Below are 21,237 nucleotides of genomic sequence, written 5' to 3'. Positions count from 1 at the left end.
GGAAAGGTCTCACCCAAGTAATGAAGCTAAAGAGTTGTCATTCCACACCTGAGGTCTCTGGACACAGTCTGAAGTGAAGCATGCTGAGGTGGTACTTTTTGCTTTGATTAGGTTGGATCGACGGATACAATATTGTTTGGTATGAATTGAGAGAAGCAGGACTGGGGAAAATATAGGCTTTGTAGTGGAAATGTGAGGTTCCTGCTGTCTTAGGGTTCAAGAAGACAATAGTTATTGTCATAATCACATTACTTGCTATTTGGGTTAACTTTGAAAAATCCCTGTTAGGATTTGCTGTATAATACCCAATATCACCATAATTTATGTCCTTTGACATTATTTGTATATAGCTGTGCCACTGGTTGCTTCTGTTCTCCCTGGTCTAGGCTTTTGAGAGTGTCAGCATATCAAAGACTCAGTCTATGTATTAAAAAGACTTAGTCTGTGCTTTAAAAAGTTTGAGACAATCAATTTTTCCCCTCTCATATTAATTAATGATTTATATGACTACAAATTAATAGGAGTGTACATAAACACCATGCCCACCACCAAAAGACTGTGTCCTATCCCACCTCCCCACCCCCTGCTGCCCCAGGAAGCTGAATATCCACCCTTAACCTCACCCCAGGGTTTTTACTTTGGTGCCCTACTCCAGACAAGACCATTTCTTGTCCTTTGTCTCAGCCTTGTCCAAACTTGGAAGTTACCTTTCTTCCTTTATTTACTTTTTTTCCTTACCCACCTCCCATTCTTGCTGGCTTACTCAGACAGTAGTGGAATGATGGACCTGAGCTAGTGAATAATTCTATAGTGAAAAGCTGTGGGGTGTACAGAACTATGTAAGTATCAGCACATATATTCTATGTAAAGTGCTATATTTATCCCTACATTTAATTATCGACATTCCATTGGTAAGAATGGCTACATTGGATCATTGTTTTAAAGGGGGGAGCAGCAAAAAAGAAAAAAGGATTTGAAATAATTTGCTAAAGCAAAAAACAGAAGACCTTAATTAAATTTATCCTAAAGATTTACTTGACAAGAATTTTGTACAAAGGGTAAAGAGGAGGAAGTTAAAAAAAGAAAGAAAGAAAGAAATAGGAATTTCTGTGTAAAAGCAATTATAAAAGTAGAACCATTTGTTCAATGAAGATAAACATAGCATAGTACATATCTATCACGGGGGGGCTTTATTCCTGCATTTCTGAAGACTGTCATTAAAATGAGCTTATATAAAGTCTTTGGAATAACTATAAAAAAGAAAGATCTTCAGGTCTAAGAATCCAATCCAAGGTTGAGTTCTGCCTGGAAGGCACCATTTGAGGTGGGGAGGGCAAAGATGGGGCATAACAAAAATCTATCACTGCTTCAAGTCTTCAAAAGTACATCATTTGAACACCTCGCCCCTTTTGCATTGCCGTCCCATCTGTGAATACTCAAGGCACTTCTCCTTCCCCCAGGAGTCAGTAGTGGTGGTTTCCCTTGGCCTGTTGTGGCTGTGGTCTGTCTGCCCAGGAACACAAGATTCTCCTGACTCATTCTTGAAAACCTCGCCTTCTCTTTGTTTGCCTTTCCACCCTGTAGCTATTCCCACAGTTACAGCCTTTGCTCCTGGAGCTGAGTTTTGTCTCATCCAGGCTTCTTTCCATCTCTCTTCTCTCTGTCTCCTCCCTGCCACGGGGAGAGAAAGAGCCATCCCAGGCCAGATTCTTCCATCTCTGCTTGAGGCTGAGCTCTGTGAACACCCACAGAGCTGAGAGAAAACTGTTCTGGACGCCAAAAAGGCAGCTGTTCTTCTGAGTCCTTGTTGCTTGTAGAAGTGTGGAAGTGAGAATGCTAGAGCCTCTTCTCATAGCTCTTGTCCAGGCTGGTAGAGCAACGGGTAGTTTTCCCGGTGGGAAGGGAATGACCAGCCACACTCAGAAGATGCAGAAGTGGAGGATGAGTGCTTGTGTCAATAGCCTCTGTCTGTCTGTCTGTCTCTCTCTTTCCCTCTCTCTCTCTCTCTTTCTCTCTGACTGTCTTTATTTACTGTATAGAGACAGCCAGAAATTGAGAGGGTAGAGAAAGACAGAGAGGGAGAAAAACAGAGAGACATACCTGCATCCCTGCTTCACCACTTGCAAAGCTTCCCCCCCCCCCCCCCGCAGGTAGGGACTGGGGGCAGGTAGTCTCTCTGTAGTGACCTCAGGCAGAAAGGCTTCTTTGTAGCTATCCAACAGGATCTTTTATTTTGTGATGCCAGGACCTTGTGCTTGCTGGGCTGATGGTCTTTATCTACTTTTATGATTTCAGAGAGACTGGGGGGAGAGAAACAGAAAGGGAGAGACATGACAGCATTGCACCACTATAGTTTCCCCTGCTACCACTAGGCTCTCATGGAACTCATATATGCTATCCCCAGATCCTGTTTTTTGCTTAAATTGGGTGAAACAGTGCTAAATATACAGTCTAGTGTGTGCTCCTCCAGACGAGAACCTTTCCCTTCCCTTCCCTCTCCTCCCCTCCCCCTCATTCCCTTCTTTTTCCCTTTTTTTCTTTCTTCCCTCCCTTGTTCCCTTCCACTTTCCTTTCTTCCATCCATTTACTGTCTCCAGGAATTCACTATTCTAAGCTGACTTTTTCTTCATAGTGAAACCACAGCTCTGAAGCGCCCTCCAGTGTTGTGGGGACTGGACGTGACATGACTCTTGTGCACATGGCAAAGCTGGCAAACTATCCAAGTGAGCTACTTTGCCATCCTGAGAGCTTTTTCCTTAAAGTGAGGTGTACCAGTTCCTCTCACACACGACAAAGCAATATGAAGAAGTCCTTGGCTGAGGATAGGATCCACTCACACTGAACAGCTGCCCTTCCCTTGTTTTCATGCCATCTTTCTAGCGTCACTTACAAGTCACTTTCCCATCATGAGCAAGGACCTTGCTCTCTCAGTGTCTCAGTGTAGCACCCATGAGTGTGACAGTTGGTTGGGCTGTGTCATGTATGGAACAGCTGGGAGTCATTAGAGCCTCCAAGCATCATCATAAGGCATTTTCTGAGAGAGTAGAAAACAAAAACAAGCAAACAAAACCTTTAAAGGGCACTGAACCCCAGTTCCACTGGGACCTGGAATGTTTATGACTAGGAACCTTTGTTTTTGTCCCCATCACTGAGAGGGAAGAGAATCTGGAGAACACTTCAGGAAGTCAGGTACTGTTTCTCTTACCTGAGAGGGAAGAGAAAGAAAGAAGGGCACCCGGAAATTATAATAGGTATAGGTGTGGCTTAGAAAATAAGAGAAAGTAGGGCTGTAGAAGTGATTAAAAATGGACATTATATTCCACATGGTATGAACCCTCTTGGCCCAAATGGCTCACACACTTCTCTGGTGCATGCCTTTTCATTTTTCTGGTTAAAAGCTTAGAATTGGAGGGAAAACCCTATGAAGAATACTTAGATAGAGCTCGTAGGGGCAGGAGCCTTTAACAATAGAATAAAATCACTAAAGTCTTATAAAAACAAGCAAAAAGTCATGGGACATATACTCAATGCAGTACTACTATTGAGTATATTGAGGGGTCGGGTAGTGGGATACCCAGTTGACCACACATGTTACCATGCTCAAGGACATAGGTTGAAATCTCTGCTCCCAGTCTGTAAGGGAGAAGCTTCACAAATGGTGAAGCAGATTTGCAGGTGTCTGTCTTTTTTTTTTTTTTCTTCTCTATCACCTTGTCACTTCTCAATTTTTCTCTGTCCTATCCAATAAAAAAAAAAAAAAAAAAAAGGACACCAGCAGCAGTGGATTCACAGTGCTGGCATGGAGCCCCAGCGCTAACCCTGGTGGCAATTAAAAAGAAGAAGACTAAAATGTGTCCTTTGGGACTAAGTGGATGGGACTGACAGTGATTATGCTTAGTGAAGGAAGTGAAGGATAACTTCAGAATGATTTCACTCATAAGTAGAAGGTGGAGAATTGAAGCACATGAACTTGAAGAGAAAAATAATTGTAAATACATTATGTCAGCCCACATTTGTGACCTCAGGAGGACTATGGTGGTTATCCCTGGAGGTGGATGGGGGCACAGAACTCTGGTTGCTGGTGGTGGGAGTGGTATGGAACTATATGCCTGTTGTTGTACAATGTTGTAAATCACTATTAAACCATTAATTACAAATAAAAAGCATATTCTGAGAAAAGTGAAATCTGACCTTTCCTATCCATGTCTACCCAGCCTTAGCTTTGCAGCATGACTGAAGCATGCCGAGTGGCTTTTCACCCCTCTCCCACCCGTGTTGACCCCTGCATCTCTCTCTCTTTTGCCAGGAAATAATGTCATGAGGACCATCCACGGGGTGGGTGAGATGATGACACAGATGGTGCTGAGCCGGGGCTCCATCTTCCCCATGAGCGTGCCTGATGTGGCTCCCAGCCTGCACCCCAGCAAGCAGGGCAGCCCCGCTGAGCAGGAGGACGTCACTGTCATGGACACCAAGCTAAAGATCATCGAGATCTTGCAGGTGCGTTGCTGCTGGCAGCCAGGTGACAACACCCAATGGAGGCCCTTTGGCTTGAGTCCTCATGCTCTCCCTTCCAGGCCACTGTGTCCGTGTTCTCCACTGTTCTCAGTCTTGTCCTATTTGTCTTCAGAGACTGACAGACGGATACTATTCACACTCTTAAGTGCATTCCTTCATTCCCCTTAACTATATATATATTTGAGAACATTCATCTTAGTGCTTTTTTTATTATTTTTGATTTTTTTAAAAATTCTTTTATTTGATAGGAGAGAAATTGAGAGGAAAAGGTGAGGTAGGGAGGGAGATAGGAAGAGAGACATCTGAAGACTTGCTTTACCAAGCATGAAGCTTCCCCTTTCCCTCCACAGGTGGGGAGCAGAGGCTTGAACCCAGGTCCTTGCACACGGTATTGTGTGCACTAAACTAGATGTGCTGTTGCCCGGCCCTATGAAACTCTTTCTAACCACTAAAGGGTAGAGATAAGACAGCTACACTCTTTAGTGTTAACTCATTTCTACTGCCTCTTTTAGCTAAATCTTTTTTGCTAAATGAAATATTTGAATACTAATATTGATTTATTATTTATTTTTTAAATATTTTTATATTTAATCCCTTTTATTGTCCTTGTTGTTTTATTGTTGTAGTTATTACTGATGTCGTTGTTGGATAGGACAGAGAGAAATGGAGAGAGGAAGGGAAGACAGGGGGAGAGAAAGATAGACACCTGCAGACCTGCCTGTGAAGCAACAACCCTGCAGGTGGAGAGCCAGGGGCTCGAACCGGATCCTTACGCCGGTCCTTGCGCTTTGCGCCACCTGCGCTTAAACCACTGCACTACTGCCTGACTGATTTATTATTTATTTTTATGTACCAGAGAGAACGAGAGAGAGAGAGAGAGGGAGATTGAAGCCAGAGGATTGTGTTCCCTTCTGGCCTTTGATGGTAGTGGGTATTGAATCCATGGCCTCAGAGCCTCAGGCATGCAAACCCTGTATTCCCCCATTGAGCTGTCTCTCCCCAGGCCTTCTCCAGTCTTTCCTGTTAGACACTGTCCTCACTGTGATTTTTGCACATCTGTCTGTGCTGGGAGCCAAGGGGCCAACGGGATATTCTGAACATGGCTCTTCCTAGTACAGCTCCACTGGCATCTCTCTGTGGCCAAGTTCTCCATGCAATTCTTCTGCTGCTTCCCATTCTTCCTTCCTTCTACTCTTCCCTCTCTTCCCCATCACTTCTCGCATCTCTCTTTGTGAGTTCTCCCTTAAGTCTTCTCTTTCATTTTACTCCTTGCCTTTGTTTTTCTGTGTAGCACAGATGAGTGAGATCATGTGGTCTCTTTTCTCCTTCTGACTTACCTTACTGGCATAGTGAACATTCTAGACCCGTCCCTCCCACTCTGTGCCCTTACCAATGGCAGAGCGTTATCTTTGGTAGCTGAGTATAGTTACTCAGTGGTCCAGGGAGTCGCACCTGCTTCACCCCTTTCTCCAGACACATCTCTGTTGTAGAAGTATCAGAGAGGAATCCTTGCAGAAATCAAGTTTTCTGTCTAAACTGCTTTGGAATCTCCTTGACATCGATTCATGGAAACACAGCATTTCTTCTTAGTCTTCTCATCAGTGATTCCATAGTATATGAACATCATATAAAGTCTTTATTTTGGACAAGTAATTTTTTTTTTTTTTTTTACCAGAGCATGGCTCAGCTCTGGCTTATGGTGGTGCTGGGGATTGAACCTGTAACTTTGGAGCCTCAGGCATGACAGCTCTTTGCATAACCATTGTGCTATCTACCCTCTGACAAGTAAAATTTCTCATTAGTCGTGAAGTGCTGCTCTTGGCATAATGTGAAGGATTACTTTTTTTTTTTTTTTGCTACTTCATGTGTATTAGTTATCTAGATTCCACATATAAGTAAAACTATCCATTAGTTGTATTTCCTCTCTTTACTTATTTTGTGAAACATAATCATTTCAAGTTCCATCCATGATTTGTCTTCTTTTTTGATGGCAGAGTAGTATTCCATAGACTAAATGTCCCACAATTTATTAGTCAGTCATCTGTTGAAAGGTCATTTCCACTCTTTGGTTATGTTCACAGCTATGAACATAGGGGTGTATATGTCCCTTTAAATCAGTGCCTCAGTGTCCAGTGAATAAGTGCCCAAGAGTGGTATTGCTGGGTCATAAGTTAATTCCTTTTTTATTTGTTTAAGGACTCAGAGGGGCTGCACCAGTTTGTGTTCCTACCAGCGGTGGAGCAGAGTGGTGGTGGGTTGCATTTTTAAATATCACACCAGGGGGATAAAAGTGTGTGCTTCTCCCTGTTCTCCACAGTTTATCCTGAGCGTCCGTCTGGACTACAGGATCTCATACATGCTGTCGATATATAAGAAGGAGTTTGGAGAGAACAACGAGAATGCTGACGCCTCTGCCAGTGGCTCTCCTGACATGCTACTGCCATCAGGTAGGTACCTCCTCCCCACGGGCCTGACAGAGAATGTGAAAATCTATTTCATTGTTGTGTTGTCATTTTATATTTTCTTTTATTTACTGAGAATAGAGATAGATCCATTGAGAGGGAAGGGGGAGAATATGGAGAGAAGGAGAGGGAGATGGCTGCAGTAATGCAAGGACCTGTGTTCTAGCCTGTGGTTACTACTTGGGGAAGCTTTAAAAAAATTTTTTTTTGTATTTATTTTCCCTTTTGTTGCCCTTCTTTTTAATTGTTGTAGTTATTGTTGTTATTGATGTTGACTTTGTTGGATAAGACAGAGAGAAAGGAGAGAGGAGGGGAAGACAGAGAAGGGGAGAGAAGGATAGACATCTGCAGACCTGTTTCACCACCTGTGAAGCGACTCCCCTGCAGGTGGGGAGCCGGGGGCTCAAACCTGGATCCTTATACCGGTCCTTGCACTTTGTGCCACGTGCATTTAACCCGCTACACTACCGCCCGACTCTCATGGGGAAGCTTCTTGAGTGTCAGAGCTGTGCTACTGTGTGTCTCCTTCTCTTTCTGACTCTCTGATTTTGTCTGTCTCTCTGTCTCTGTGCGTACACACACACACACACACACACACACACATTCACATCCTTCTATCTAGAGGAAAGGGGAAAATGACTGCTGGGAGTGGTGGTGTTTGTAGGCACTGAGCCCCAGCAATAATCTTGGTGACAAAAAATGTGTGTGTAGAGGACCAGGTGGTGGTGTACCTGGTAGAGTGCATATGTTACAGTGTTCAAGGACCTGGGTTCGAGTCCCCGGTCCCCACCTGCAGGAGGAAAGCTTTGCAAGTGGTGAAGCAGGGTTGCAGGTATCTCTCGCTCTGTCTCCCTTACTGTCTCAATTTCTGACTGTGTCTATCCAATAAATATAATAAAAATTTTTTTTAAATGTGGGGGGTATACATACATGTGACGTGTATGAGGCATATATACATACAACTACCCACATTTAAACTTTTTAAAGGGAATATTTCATTTTTAATATATTTTTATTCATTTATTATTGGTTAGAGACAGAGATAAATTGAGAAAGGAGGGGAGATTGAAAAGCAAAGAGGTAGAGAGACACCAGCAGTCGTGAAGCTTCCCCCCCCCCCATGCAGGTGGGGACCAGGGGCTTGAACCTGGGTCCTTGTGCACTGTAATATTATGTGTACTTAACCAGGTGTGTCACTTCCTAGTCCCCTCCCCCACATTCAAACTTGAATTATGCAGCTTTGTTAAGAACTGTTGATTTTTCACAAATTGAATTAATGAGAATTATATATATATATACTTAAAATGTAAGCTTCAATTTATTCTTTATTTTTAATGATTTTTAAAATTCAAATAATTTATTTTGATAGGTCAGAGAGAAATTGAGAGGGGAGACAGAGATAGAGAATGAGAGAGAAAGAAACATCCCTGCATCTCTGCTTCACCTATTGTGAAGCTAACCCCCTGCCGGTGTGGAATTGGTGCTTGAACTTGGGTGATTGTGCATGGTAAGGAGTACAGTCAACTCCGTGTGCCAACACCTGACTCTGTGAGCTTCATTTTAAAATACTGATATCTAAGTGGTTTGATACTGATTTTTTTCCTCTTAATAAACTTTTGGTAATATAGAGTGAGACAGACTAGTTTAATACACACACACACACACACACACACACACACACACATACATACATAACTGGTTTAATATGTATAAATGACATTTATAAAGATATTATAATTCCTAATTGGGGTTGAATGCAGTGTGTATTTTCCCATTTCTCGTTGCAGCCATTGTTCCTGATATCGACGAAATTGCGGCTCAGGCAGAGACAATGTTTGCTGGAAGGTATGGCCATATTAATGTGTCCTTGTCTCAGTAGTGAACATTGTACTGAAATACTATCGACTGTTAACTCTCCTCCTTCCTCTCCTCCCTGCATCTGCCTAGTCTTAGGTTCCTTATCGACGTCAATATGATTCCTGCCACAAATGAGTCTCCTTATTTACTGTAGAGAAGAGACCAAGATTTTTTCTTTTTTCTTGGTCAAGCTTTAAAAAAAGACAAGAGAGAATTGTCCAGCACATTGAACTATCCTCTGAATTCTCTGCTTTTCTTGCCTCAATTAGTGACAGCACATGAATGCCCTCTTTTCTCTTGATATAAATATCCCCAGTCTCACTTCCCTGAATCAGAGACATACATAGGAGGCAAAAAAATTTTTTTTATTAAAATTATCATTAACTTTTTAAAAATAAATTTTAAAATTACTTATTGGATAAAGACAGAGAGAAATCAAGAATTGTGGAATTGTGGGGGAGGGAAAGGGAGTCACTTGCAGCACTGCTTCATTGCTCATGAAGCTTCTCCCCTGCATATGGGGACTGGGGAGAGGCTTGAACCCTGGTCCTTGTGCACTGTAAAGTGTACAGTCAACCTGGTGAGTCACTTCCCAGCCCCTTCATTAACTTTACATGTGTGAAACAAAGCTATTTTTCTGTTGGTTGGGAATAGTCACAATTAAAATGAAATGCCACTGGCAGAATCCTGTCATTGATTACTTTAAGTTTTCTTTATTCTTTTCTATTTTTTCCCTGAAGAGTAATTAACACAAGTCAAAAGGAAAAATAAAAATTGAAATAGCTCTGCTCTAAATGACTGCCTTTCTGGAGTTCATTATTATTATATTTGCCATGAGAACCTAAAAAAAAAAATCTCTGTTCTAAGACTCTCGTGGCATTTTCTTTGGCTGGAAGGACAAACAGGAATAAAGAAAAATGGAGATTCAAGAGAACGCTATCTCTCCAGTGCACTGGCTTAGCTGTGTTTTTGTACTGTTTGCCTGGGCTTTGTCATGGCTACCAGTGCCTTTTCTTCTTCAAGGCATCCATTTTGCCTGAGAAGAGAGAATGACACAGTCTGACTTTCCACTTAAAAATAAATGGACCTTGGGGCCAAGTAGTGGTGTACTTGGTAGAGCACACACATTACTGTGTCCCCCCCATCCATACCTGCAGGAAGGAAGCAATACTACTTGTCTCCCTCCCTCCCTTCCCGCTCAGTTTCTCTCTTGTAGGCACTGAGCCCCAGCAATAATCTTGGTGACAAAAAATGTGTGTGTAGGGGTCGGGTGGTGGTGTACCTGGTTGAGTACATATGTTACAGTGCTCAAGGACCTGAGTTCGAGCGTCCGGTCCCCACCTGCAGGAGGAAAGCTCAATCGCAATCTAATAAATAAATAATAAAAATTAAAAAGAGAAAAATATAAAGTAAATGGACCTTTTAACTAGTGGACTTACGCAACATGGGATCTGATAACTATGAAAATGCATCTCTACTCCTGAGCTGGTTGTGGTGACTGTGTGTGTGTGTGTGTGTGAGAGAGAGAGAGAGAGAGAGAGAGAGAGAGGTAGGGAGAGGGAGTGGAAGGGGGAAGGAGGGTCGGGGTAGGGAGAGAGAAAGTCCTTCCTCAGCCACACTTGTCATGGACAGTTCCCTACGTTCTGAGAGCCCCAGTCCATGGTGCACAGCCTAGCTGGTTGGTCTGTCTCCAAGGTCTCTGCATTGATGCAGGTCCCGCCTTTTGTCCATGCCCAGGTTGCCACACCTCCTGTTGTTTCTCCAGAATAAACACTGAGACCCCTAGCCTTGGGGGTCACCTTCCTCCCCCTGCTAGATAGACTGGGGCATCGGGATACCCCTACTCTCATGGACAAAGTCAGACTTTTCTTTTCAAGCTGATTTCAGATTTGGGTGCAGTCGTAGATGTTGGGCTGGTTTCATACCTACGTGTGTATGTATGAAGACAGCCCACCACAGTCACAACCAAAGAGAAATGCAGGCTCTTCATTGTCCCTTCCCCTCCTCCTCCTGTGTCTCTCCCTCCTCCTTCCCTTGGGCTTGCTGGGGATTTGCACTTGTACTATTCCAGTGGACTCTTTAAAAATGTTGTTTATTTATTTTTTATTGTTGTAGTTATTATTGCTGTTATTGATGCCGTCGTTGTTGGATAGGACAGAGAGAAATGGAGAGAAGAGAGGAAGACAAAGGGGAGAGAAAGTTAGACACCTGCAGACCTGCTTCACCACTTATGAAGTGACTCCCCTGCAGGTGGGGAACCGGAGGCTCGAACCGGGATCCTTAGGCCAGTCCTTGCGCTTTGTGCCACCTGCGCTTAACCTGGTGTACTAGAGACAAAGAAGTGGGGATGGATGGAAGAGGGAGAGAGAGAGGGAGGGAGGGAAAGAAAGAGAGGGAGGGCGAGAGAGGGAGAATGTTCTTCAAGAGAGAGACATTTGCAGCACTGCTTTACCACTAATGAAGCTTTCCCCCCTGCAGGTGGAATCCAGGGGTTTGAACCCCCCAGGTCCTTGCACATGGTATTATGTGCCCTCAATCAGTTGTGCCACCACTTAGCCACCCCTTTTCCTTTTAAGATGAAGAGAGACAGAGAGGGACCACAACATTGTCATGCTTGCTATATTTCCACATGGTGTTGGGGCTACAGCCTAGGTCCTCATAGAAGCTCAAGTGTGTGCTCCACCCCTGGACCTATCTTCTAACCCCACCACAGGCTTTTCTTTGAACAAGTTTCCTCATCAGGTATGTGAGCAAAAAATAAAAGAAAGGAGAAAAAAAAATTACAACCTCCTTCCCTTTTACTTTCCACCTGGGGAAATATGTGCTTTGTCTCTGATGACATAGACAAAAGCTTGTACACCAGGTACCAGCAGGCCCTATGTGGCTCTGAGTCACTTGAGAAATCTCTGCGGCTTTCTAGAAAGGAGAAGACCCCAGTGCAGCTGGATGACGAGGGAGGAAGGACATTTCTGCGGGTTCTCATCCACCTGATCATGCACGACTACCCGCCTCTGCTGTCCGGGGCCCTGCAGCTGCTCTTCAAGCACTTCAGCCAGAGGGCCGAGGTGCTGCAGGCCTTCAGGCAGGTGAGTCCCACCCCTCTATATTATTTTTACAATAATCATAATGATTGCTGCTGGTATTATTTTAACTGGAACACTGCTCAGCTCTGGCTTTTGGTGGTGCTGGGGGATTGAACCTGGAATTTGGGAGCCTCAGGCATGAAAGTCTTTTTTGTAGAACCATTATGCTTCCCCCCCCCCCCCCCGCCCCCGCCCTAATCACCCTGCCACTCTACCTTTTAGACACATGGGACCTTGTCTAATGCCAAGACTTGGTCTTTCTTATGCAGTTTCCCTCCACATGACTGTCAGTTAATTTCTGTAGTGAGATGTCAAACTGATAGATTTGGGGGAAACCCTGGGAGGACATTCCTGTATTAGAATTTGATTTCCACTGCTGTTATTTTTGACCCCAAAATTTACTGAGGTATTTGGGTGGGGAGGTGGGTAGTGCTGAGATTGACAGTTTGTGACTGAAAACAACCTAAAAGAGACAATGTTATGAGTATAATTTTTTTCTTTGTCCTCTTTGAATTATTTCAGTCTTGAACCTGTTAATGAATAATCCCTAAGTGTTTCATGTGGTTCACTAGTAGTTATTTTATTCAGTAGAGTGTTGGTCTTCATTTGTAAGTTTTACGGGAATGCTTAAAATACAAAATAATTCAAAGACCAGTATGTAAATCAATACAATGGTGCACATATTTCTATATGGCATAATATAAATCTTAATCTAATAAAAGAATCTTTTCTACTTCTTTTTATTTACTTATTTATTTATTCCCTTTTGTTGCCCTTATTGTTTTATTGTTGTAGTTATTGTTGTCATTGTTATTGGATAGAGCAGAGAGAAATGGAGAGAGGAGGGGAAAACAGAGAGGGGGAGAGAAAGATAGATACCTGCTGACCTGCTTCACCGCCTGTGAAGTGACTCCCCTGCAGGTGGGAAGCCAGGGGCTTGAACCAGGATCCTTATACCAGTACTTGCGCTTTGCGTCACCTGCACTTAACCTGCTGTACTACCGCCCGGCTCCCCTTTTTATTTTTTAAAGATGTGTTTATTTATTAGTGAAAGAGTGAGAGAGAGAACCAGAGCATCACTCTAGCACAAACGATGCAAGGGATCAAATCCAGGACCTAAAGCACTGCCTCCTTGGACTGCTCCATTTACTTGCTTATTTTTTTTCACCATGAGCTCCTGTTTATGGTTGGTGCTGGAAATAGAACCTGGGACTTTAGAGCTTCAGGCATGAAAGTCTTTTTTTGTATAACCATTGTGTTATCTCCCCTTACCTCCCACCCCTCCACTCCCACCCCACTTATTTTTAATGTATTGGCTCCTTTTCAAATCACCAGAGTGAGTGTGGGAAAATTTCAGTTTTCACAGTGAAATATAAATTAAGAAGTCTATTATCTTAAAGCACTTTTCAGCCTTTTGAAAAGCTTCGTGAAGGCTCATTTAAAAAACACATCACCACAGATGGCCACAGTGTATCTGTCGTTCAGAGTTCCGAGTGCTGGGTGTGTTTTGACTGGGCCCGGTACATCTGAATCTCCATGAATATTCTTGTAGTAGTCAGTCCCCACTGAGAGACCTGATGGAAAGCTGGAGAGTCAGATGGGGGGGGGGGGAAAGGAACTAGGGAAACTCCTTGCTTTACCCTGGACTGGATCTCCCGTGTGCAGGTACAGCTGCTGGTGTCCAGCCAAGATGTGGACAACTACAAGCAGATCAAGGCCGACCTGGACCAGCTGCGGCTCACCGTGGAGAAGTCTGAACTGTGGGTGGAGAAGAACAGTAGCTACGAGAACGGGGAGATGAGTGAGAACCAAGTGAAAGGCGGAGAGGAACCCATGGAGGTTTGCTTGCGAGACCTCTTCTGAATTACTGGCAGAGAATCATGGGTTAATGGCTTACTGTACAGTTTTAAGATTTATTTTATTTTTTTACCAGAGCACTGCTCAGCTCTGGCTTATGGTGGTAGAGAGATTGAACTTGGGACTTTGGAGCATCAGACATGCACGAAGTAGCTATAACAACCACATGAATGTAATGTGCTGTTCATTATCCTCTTTAGCCCAATTATTATCTTTTATACCCTGAATCATATGATTTTTTAACTCCCCCCTTCCTTCCTTCCTTCCTTCCTTCCTTCCTTCCTTCCTTCCTTCCTTCCTTCCTTCCACCTCATTCTCAGGGCATTTTCCTCTTTAGAGTGCTTGTAATTGCCTTGGCCTGTGGCCAGGGGGTGCTACTGGCCGAGACCACCTGGCTTCCTTTCCTCACACTTAATCTGACTGCAAGCTTCAGGCTGATGCAGGTTCAGTTCCCCAAACTTGAACTTTACTCACATCTGACTTAAGTCTCTGGATCAGAATTTGTTCTGGCATTTGCCTTCAAGGAAGCCTGTGTTGCCTAGAAGTCTATAGCCTCTGGTCTGGTTTCAAGTGACTTTTTCCTTTGGAGATGGAAGGTGGGGACTCTTATTTTTGTCCTCCTCCTCCACCTCTTCCTCCTCCTCTCTGCTTCTCTCTCTGTCTTTATTTCTTTCTGTCTCTTACCATGTAAGAAACAGAAGCAGATTTACCATGAAGGTTCAGATTTTCAGATCAGCTCTGTATAAGTAGAATTTAGTCATTCTGGGATAGGAGGGTCTTCTAGTCTTTAAGTTTGCTTTTCTTGCAGAAGCCCTTGGGCTTCTGTTTTCTTAGACATTTAATGATTTCAGAAGTTTTTATTGCAAACTTGGATTCCGTGGAGCTTTAAATGTGGATTTCCTCTGGGGCGTGTGTTTAATCCAGAGGAGATTTCATTTGCTTCTGCACAGTGCTTTGGGACACTGCATTCTGCAACTATATTAAACACGGCTGCTGACTTAAGGCTTTGGGGGGCCCGTTACTAGTGGGGATTCGAATATTGAGTAAGAATGGGCTTGTCCTCAATGATAGACACTTAAGTTTTCTTCCCACTTTTTTTTTCACTTAAGCTAAATGCAGACCTTGGGCAGACCTCCTATTTTGCCTGTGATTCAGCTTTTGTTTACTTTCTGACATGTACATGAGACTTTTTAGAGTTAAGATCCAAGTTACCAGGTGTAGACTGGTGATCTCGAGCCAATAGCACATTCAGTGCTTGGACAGATGTTTTTATGGCTCCTAGCCTCCATCTGCTGCCTCTCTTTACTAAGAAGAGACAGAGTCACTGTTTTACTTCTATGTGTGTATAGTCAGAAAGATCTCCGCAATTCTCCTCGACCATACTTAGTGGTTGACGGTTCTTTCTTTTTTGTCTTAAATTTAATTCATTAATTTTGGATAGAGACAGAATGAAATTGAGAGGGAATGGGGAGGTAGACACCTGCAACGCTGTGTCACCCACCCATTGTTCTTAATAACTGAGTAGTAGTCCATTGTGTACATATACCACAACTTTCCCAACCGCTTACCTGCCATTGGCATCTGGGTTGCATCCAAGTCTGGGCCTTCATTACCTTTGAGGTTATGCCACTATCAACTGGGAAGGTGGCAGGAGAAATTCACGGGAGGCAGTGGTTTGAGCATTCTCTCGAAAGCTAAATTTGTGATCCATAATGCCTGGGGGAAAGTGAGCAGCTACATCAACATTCACTAACGGACCTCTAAGGCGAAAGGATGAGGAACTGCCATCTAGGTCCTGGCAGACAGCCAAGCAGTCGAGTTTGTGCAATGAACCAACCGCTGCAGAGAATGGCGGCTGCTGTAAACAGGATATTGCCTGCAACAGAACAGATGATCTCCTTCCCACAAGATCCTGTCCAGCCATCAGCAGGGATGTGTGACCTTCTCAATGGAAACATCCAGTAGCAGGTGGCGTGCCCTGTAGCAGCGCCCTGAGATAATCCCCCTTTGTGGCTGGGCGGACTCCACAAAGGCTCCACACACAGCATAGTTGGCATTGTGTTCATCCTGCTCATAATGGCCTTCCTGTGCGCCTGCCCCGTCGTCAGAAGACCCGATGACAGGAACGTGACTCTTCTGCTCTGTGATAGCAAATACTGTCTCCACGCATTCTCTCTCTCCTGCTCAGCCCAGAGGCTCACAGAAACAGAGCTCACCCTAAAATCTGGAGTTATCTCAGACCTGTCTCTGGTCTCTTAGGAGGCAGTGAGGAGAATAAGATGGATCTGGTCATCTTAGGAGTTCCATGCACCCCTGAAGCTCGTGGGCTTTATTTTGAGTTGTACATCACAGTGTTTCTTTCCCTCTATTATTGTTTTCAGTGATTTATTTCTTTATTGTGTGAGAGAGAACAAGAGAAGGAGAGAGAGCGAGAGCATGTTCAGAGCACTTCTCAACTCTGGCCTTCGGTGGTGTTGGGGGATTGTATCTGCAGCATCAGGGGCCTCAGGCATGAAGATCCTGTGTATCTTCAGAACACTACACACTCTGCCTTCACTGCTGAAACCTATCAGTTGGAGTGTACCCAGGTGATGCTGTCAGTCACATGAGGAGCAATTACTGATGTATCACCCTCAGTGCATGCTGCCTTCTCCATCCAGGGCGGAGGGTGGGCTGAGCTCAGGAGAGCCCCCCAGGAAAGGTGAGGTTAGGATACCCCACCTCCTTCCGAAGAGAAGCAGGCCCCTGGGGCCCCCAGTGCTGCCATGAGAAGTTCCTGTTCATGCTAAAGTTAAGGCCTCATGCTTGTGCAAAAACTATTCATCTACCTCCCAGCCCAATTCCTATTCCATAATCCATGGTGGGTATGTGTGTGTGTGGGGGGGTGCACAAGAGAGGAGAGAACACAATACTTGCCACCATCCATGGAGTCCCCTTGATACTGTTATGATACTCCAATGTGGTGCTGGGCCTGGGACCTAAGGCCTGCTGCATTTTAAGGTGTGCGCTAAACGTTTATTTTCAAGTTCCTTCAGAAGATTTTTTTTAACCTTCTTGCATATCCCTGGAGACGGTATAATCTCAATGTTATATTTTCATTGTCTGTGTTTGCTTCAGCTCTCTTCACAGCCTTTGCATTCTAGTTTGCAGACTGATCTGAGGGAGAGAGTGAATGGGCCCTTTCTTTTCCCCTCATTCTCTCCTCCTCTTTCCGCCCCTGCTGACCCCTGCTTCTCTCTAGCCTCACCTTCTCTGATGTTTTCCCCCCATCACCTCCATGTCCCTTGCTCTTGAAAAGTAAAAGCTGGCATCCATTCTTTGCCTGCCACTCTGATCTCCTCTCTGATGAAGCCAGCAGAGGAGAAGCAAGCTCTAGAAGGAGATCTTAAAAGCACATTGTGTTTTTCCAGCTGTTAGCGCTTTGATTCTACACAGCAGGGAAATGGCTCTGCAGAAAGTTTCTTTCTTCAGCAAGATTTGTGGTTGACTGCCAGCTCCTGACAAGGCTGGCTGACAGAATGCCTCACCTTCCTGCCTGCTGCACAGGGTTCCTATGGATTAGACAGAAACTTCTGGCTCCACAGTCTCGTGGAGGGTAGGGAATTGGGATGGGGGGAAATGACTTTTACTCAATTTGTTTTCTTCTTGCCAGTTTCTGTTTTTGCCTATGCACCATTATTTCTAGTAGATTTATTTCATGGATTACATATGAGATAGGAATTCTTACAAGAGAGGGAGAGAGAGAAACCCAAGCACCACTCTGGTACATTTGGCATCTGGAATGGAACCAGGAGCCTCAGGCATGCGCGAGTCCTATGCCCCACCAGTTGAGCTGCCACCCCTGCCACGTGGTGTGCACTTATTTTCCCTGTCACTGTCAGAGCCCACAGCCCAGTCCTCTGTGTCTGAGGGGATGCCATACTTTCAACTCATTACTGTACTTTTCACGCCACTGACACCTGAAAAACCTATGTTTCATTTTCAGCCAATTGCTACCTTTAGAGCCCTTTATCCTGTTTGCTTATGATGCAGATTCTTACCCAGAATCATAAGAATCTGCATCTTGCCTCTGTTCCTTAGAAGTTCTTCCACTGGAAGACTCTCTTCTGCTCTTGTCAACATTTAAAAGCAATGCCGTGTTTGGGTTTGTTTTTGTTTTTCTATTTTCAACATAAATTTAGTATTTCCTGTCCTACTATAAAAGGCTGTTGATTTTTTAAAAGAATTTTTTAAGCTGCCATCTGCTGTTAATCTCACATGTTACTGGTGAGGATTCTCCACAGCTGTGTGGTTTCTTTTCCCCAGCGAGTCGAAGCACTTGTGGAGTAGAATGCATAGGAGTGGATTCAGTCACCTTGGAGCTTGTGTGCATGTTGCTGGAATGATATCCACATTGCCCTGTTTGACAGTGTGACTGCTGAGCAGAGAGCTGCCTGTGGTTTCTGCACTATGCCTAGTCCTGGAGGGTGCTGTGGACGCTCTTCCAGTCTGAAGGGCATGTTGTTGTGTTCTCCTGGTTCTCTCATGCCTTCATGGAAAGCAGTACTTAGTTCCTTGGAACATACCATATCAGCGTATGCTCAAGTTTTCTTTCTTTCTTTCCTCCCTCCTCTCTTCTATTTAATATTTTACTTATTTTGATTTTATTGGATAGAGACAGAGAGAAATTGAGAGGGATAAGGGAGATGGAGATGGAGAGGGAGAGACACATGCAACCCTGTTTCACCACTTGTAAAGCTTTCCCCCGGCAGATGGGGAACGGGGGTTAGAACCAGATCCTTAGCTGGTCCTTGTACTTTGTGCCATGTGTGCTTAACTCGCTGTGCTACCACCAATTCCCCAATTTTTCTTTATTTTATTTTTAGATAGGGACAAAGGCAGAGAGAGAATGAAAGAAATCACGGAACTGAAGTTTCCTTCACTGCAGTGGGGTCCAGGCTCAAACTTGGGTCCTGTACAGGGCAAAGCAGTGAGCTACCCAATGAGCTGTTCCTGTCATATCTCTGAGCAGAGGGGGTACACTCTGGGGCAGACATCTCCCTCTCTGCTTATTTCCTCGAGCTACAGCTGGCCAGGGAGATGGAGGGTGTTTCCTGGGAATCTGGTATTTGGAGAAGGGAGGGGAAGGGAGAGGGAGGAATGCTGGTCTGGGGTGTGTGTGTTGGGTGGGGGGGTGAGGCTGGGAATAATTAATTCAATTCCTTGAACTGAGGGGACTCATTCCTGAGCTGAAGGATTTGGGCAGAAAATGTCAGCAATGCCTGTGCAGAAATCACGGTGGACACAACCTCTGTCACTCACGGTGGACTGTGGACCCTGTCCCCAGGCAGCCCTGGTTCTCTTCTAAGGAAGCAGGTACTGTCAGCTGTGACCCCCCCCCCCCCACTGCCCGGGCTGGACCCAGGTGCCAGTCAGATGAGGAGGTGAAGGATGATTTTAGGGGTCCTATACCCTAGATGTCTTCCCAGGTTAGTGGCCTTACTCCCCAAGGGGAAGAAGAAGAAACACCGTCCTGTCCCCCAGTGAGCCATCATTGGTAGGTAGGAATAGCTTCACTTGCATGACCGTCTGGCCAACCTGGTACTCAAAGTTATTATATTATTATTTGTTTTTATTACAACCAGGGTTATTGCTGGAGCTTATTGCTGGTGCTACAAATCCACTGCTCCCAGTGGCTTTTTTTTTTCCTTCTTCCCTATCTATGTTTATTTTTTCTATTTCACTTGATAAAACAGAAATTGAGAGAGGAAGGATAGAGAGAAAGTGAGACAGACACTAGCAGATTTGCTTCACTGCTTGTGAAGCTTTCCCTCTCTAGGTGGGGAGGAGGCACTTGAATTTGGGCCCTTGTGCACGCAGTGGGTCTGCCACTGCCTGACTCCCTGTTGTTATTTTAAAAAAATACTTGAGAGGAGGCAGGAGAGAGAAGCAGAGGCCATCAGCCTCTGAAGTAGGGAGGAGGACAACTGGGAAATGGTGACTCTTGACTCCATTGACTTGACCATAGGGAGAAAGAACTCCACACAGATGCACAGCAGGAGGCGCTGTGGTCTTGCTGACTCTGGGTTTGGCTTACTGGGGAAGGTAAGGGGAGATGGAGAGGAGGCAGGCCCAGAGCTATTTCAGTCCAGCTGCTGCAGATCCAGCCACTTCTCCTCTGGGGCTACATCTGGAAAGTGTTTGGCAAGAACTAATCTTCCCTCATGGGAATGAAGAAACCAAGCCTCCAACAAATGATGCCGAGATTGAGTTACCTGGAAGATCCATGCTGCATTTTCTTATGTCCATTTTGCTGATGTTATAGAAAGCTTCCTTACGTGATGCAAAAGACGTTCTGGGTGTGTGTATGTGTGGGGGGCTATCTTTAAAAGTCATATTTGCTGAGGTGTTGGCTCCTTCAGTCCCTGCTACTCAATCAGACTCTTCTAGACCCTGCTGTTTCACAGTCTGCTGCTTTAATACACTGCCTGTCCCCAACTAGCAATCTAGCCACTCCTATGCTGTCACTCAGCTGAGCGGTTCTCCTTATTCCACAAGGGGAAATAAATGCCAGTTACTTCCAGATGGTAGGAAGCAATTTCAGTAAAGTGTGAGTGCTTCTGGAGCACCCTGCTTATTCTTCATTGCCATTGCCAAAAGGATACTTTGGTAGCCAGAGCTTTGTAGATTTGAGCACTTTCCCAAGATCCAAGTCTTGTAGAAAGCTTTAAAAGGCTGTCAACATCTATCCTTATCAGAGGAAAACTCTTGGCGCCCCTTTCAGTGGGCCATCTGGGTATCCAGACAGCACAGCACTGCCTCCCTTGAGCTCTATACTTCACATGTTCCTTCAGTTCCCCAGTGGTGGTTCTGGAACCCTCCAGATGCTCTCTGGGCTAATTGTTTTGTTCAGCTTAACTGTGTTGGATTATTTTCTGAAATTAAAAGGGATCTCACCAGCAGAGCCTCCTTTTGTTGACTAATGGTGATTTTAAATTAAGGTAATTGCTCATCATAATTCCTTCACCTAAGGAGCTTAGCACTGTGTATATTTGCCCCTGGGCTGAAGTAAAATGTGTGTTAACTTTTCCGTAGTGAGGTACGTAGTGAGATTACTTCTCTTGAATCGAGACAGTTGTATTTTCTTCAGGTCACTGTTTGAAAAATAGACTGAAATGGTGCTTGTATTTTTTTAAAGATTAAAGAAATATATTTATTTATTCATTTCCCTTTTGTTGCCCTTGTTGTTTTTATTGTTGTTGTTGATGTCATCATTGTTGGATAGGACAGAGAGAAATGGAGAGAAGAGGGGAAAACAGAGAGGGGAAAAGAAAGATACCTGCAGAGCTGCTTCATTGCCTGTGAAGTGACTCCCCTGCAGGTGGGGAGCTGGGGGCTTGAACTGGGATCCTTATGCCCATCCTTGCGCTTTGTGCCACGTGCGCTTAACCTGCTGTGCTACCTCCCGACTCTCGTTGCTT

The 21,237-nt window shown here is 44.5% G+C and overlaps 1 protein-coding gene across 3 annotated transcripts in view; it reads left to right on the top strand.

Moving 5' to 3' along the window:
• The window catches only part of ITPR2 (inositol 1,4,5-trisphosphate receptor type 2), a 380,387-nt gene that overhangs the window by 177,143 nt on the left and 182,007 nt on the right, over nucleotides 1-21,237 (top strand). For all 3 annotated transcript variants that reach the window (XM_007517924.3, XM_060194552.1, XM_060194551.1), the window contains 5 exons: nucleotides 4,307-4,500; nucleotides 6,836-6,965; nucleotides 8,768-8,825; nucleotides 11,758-11,923; nucleotides 13,586-13,759. In XM_007517924.3, the coding sequence (XP_007517986.1) occupies nucleotides 4,307-4,500; nucleotides 6,836-6,965; nucleotides 8,768-8,825; nucleotides 11,758-11,923; nucleotides 13,586-13,759 (722 nt within the window). The remainder of the gene's footprint in view (nucleotides 1-4,306; nucleotides 4,501-6,835; nucleotides 6,966-8,767; nucleotides 8,826-11,757; nucleotides 11,924-13,585; nucleotides 13,760-21,237) is intronic.

Source organism: Erinaceus europaeus, chromosome 7, assembly GCF_950295315.1.
Source record: "Erinaceus europaeus chromosome 7, mEriEur2.1, whole genome shotgun sequence".
Lineage (NCBI taxonomy): Eukaryota > Metazoa > Chordata > Mammalia > Eulipotyphla > Erinaceidae > Erinaceus > Erinaceus europaeus.
This window is presented reverse-complemented; position numbering and strand designations above follow the sequence as displayed.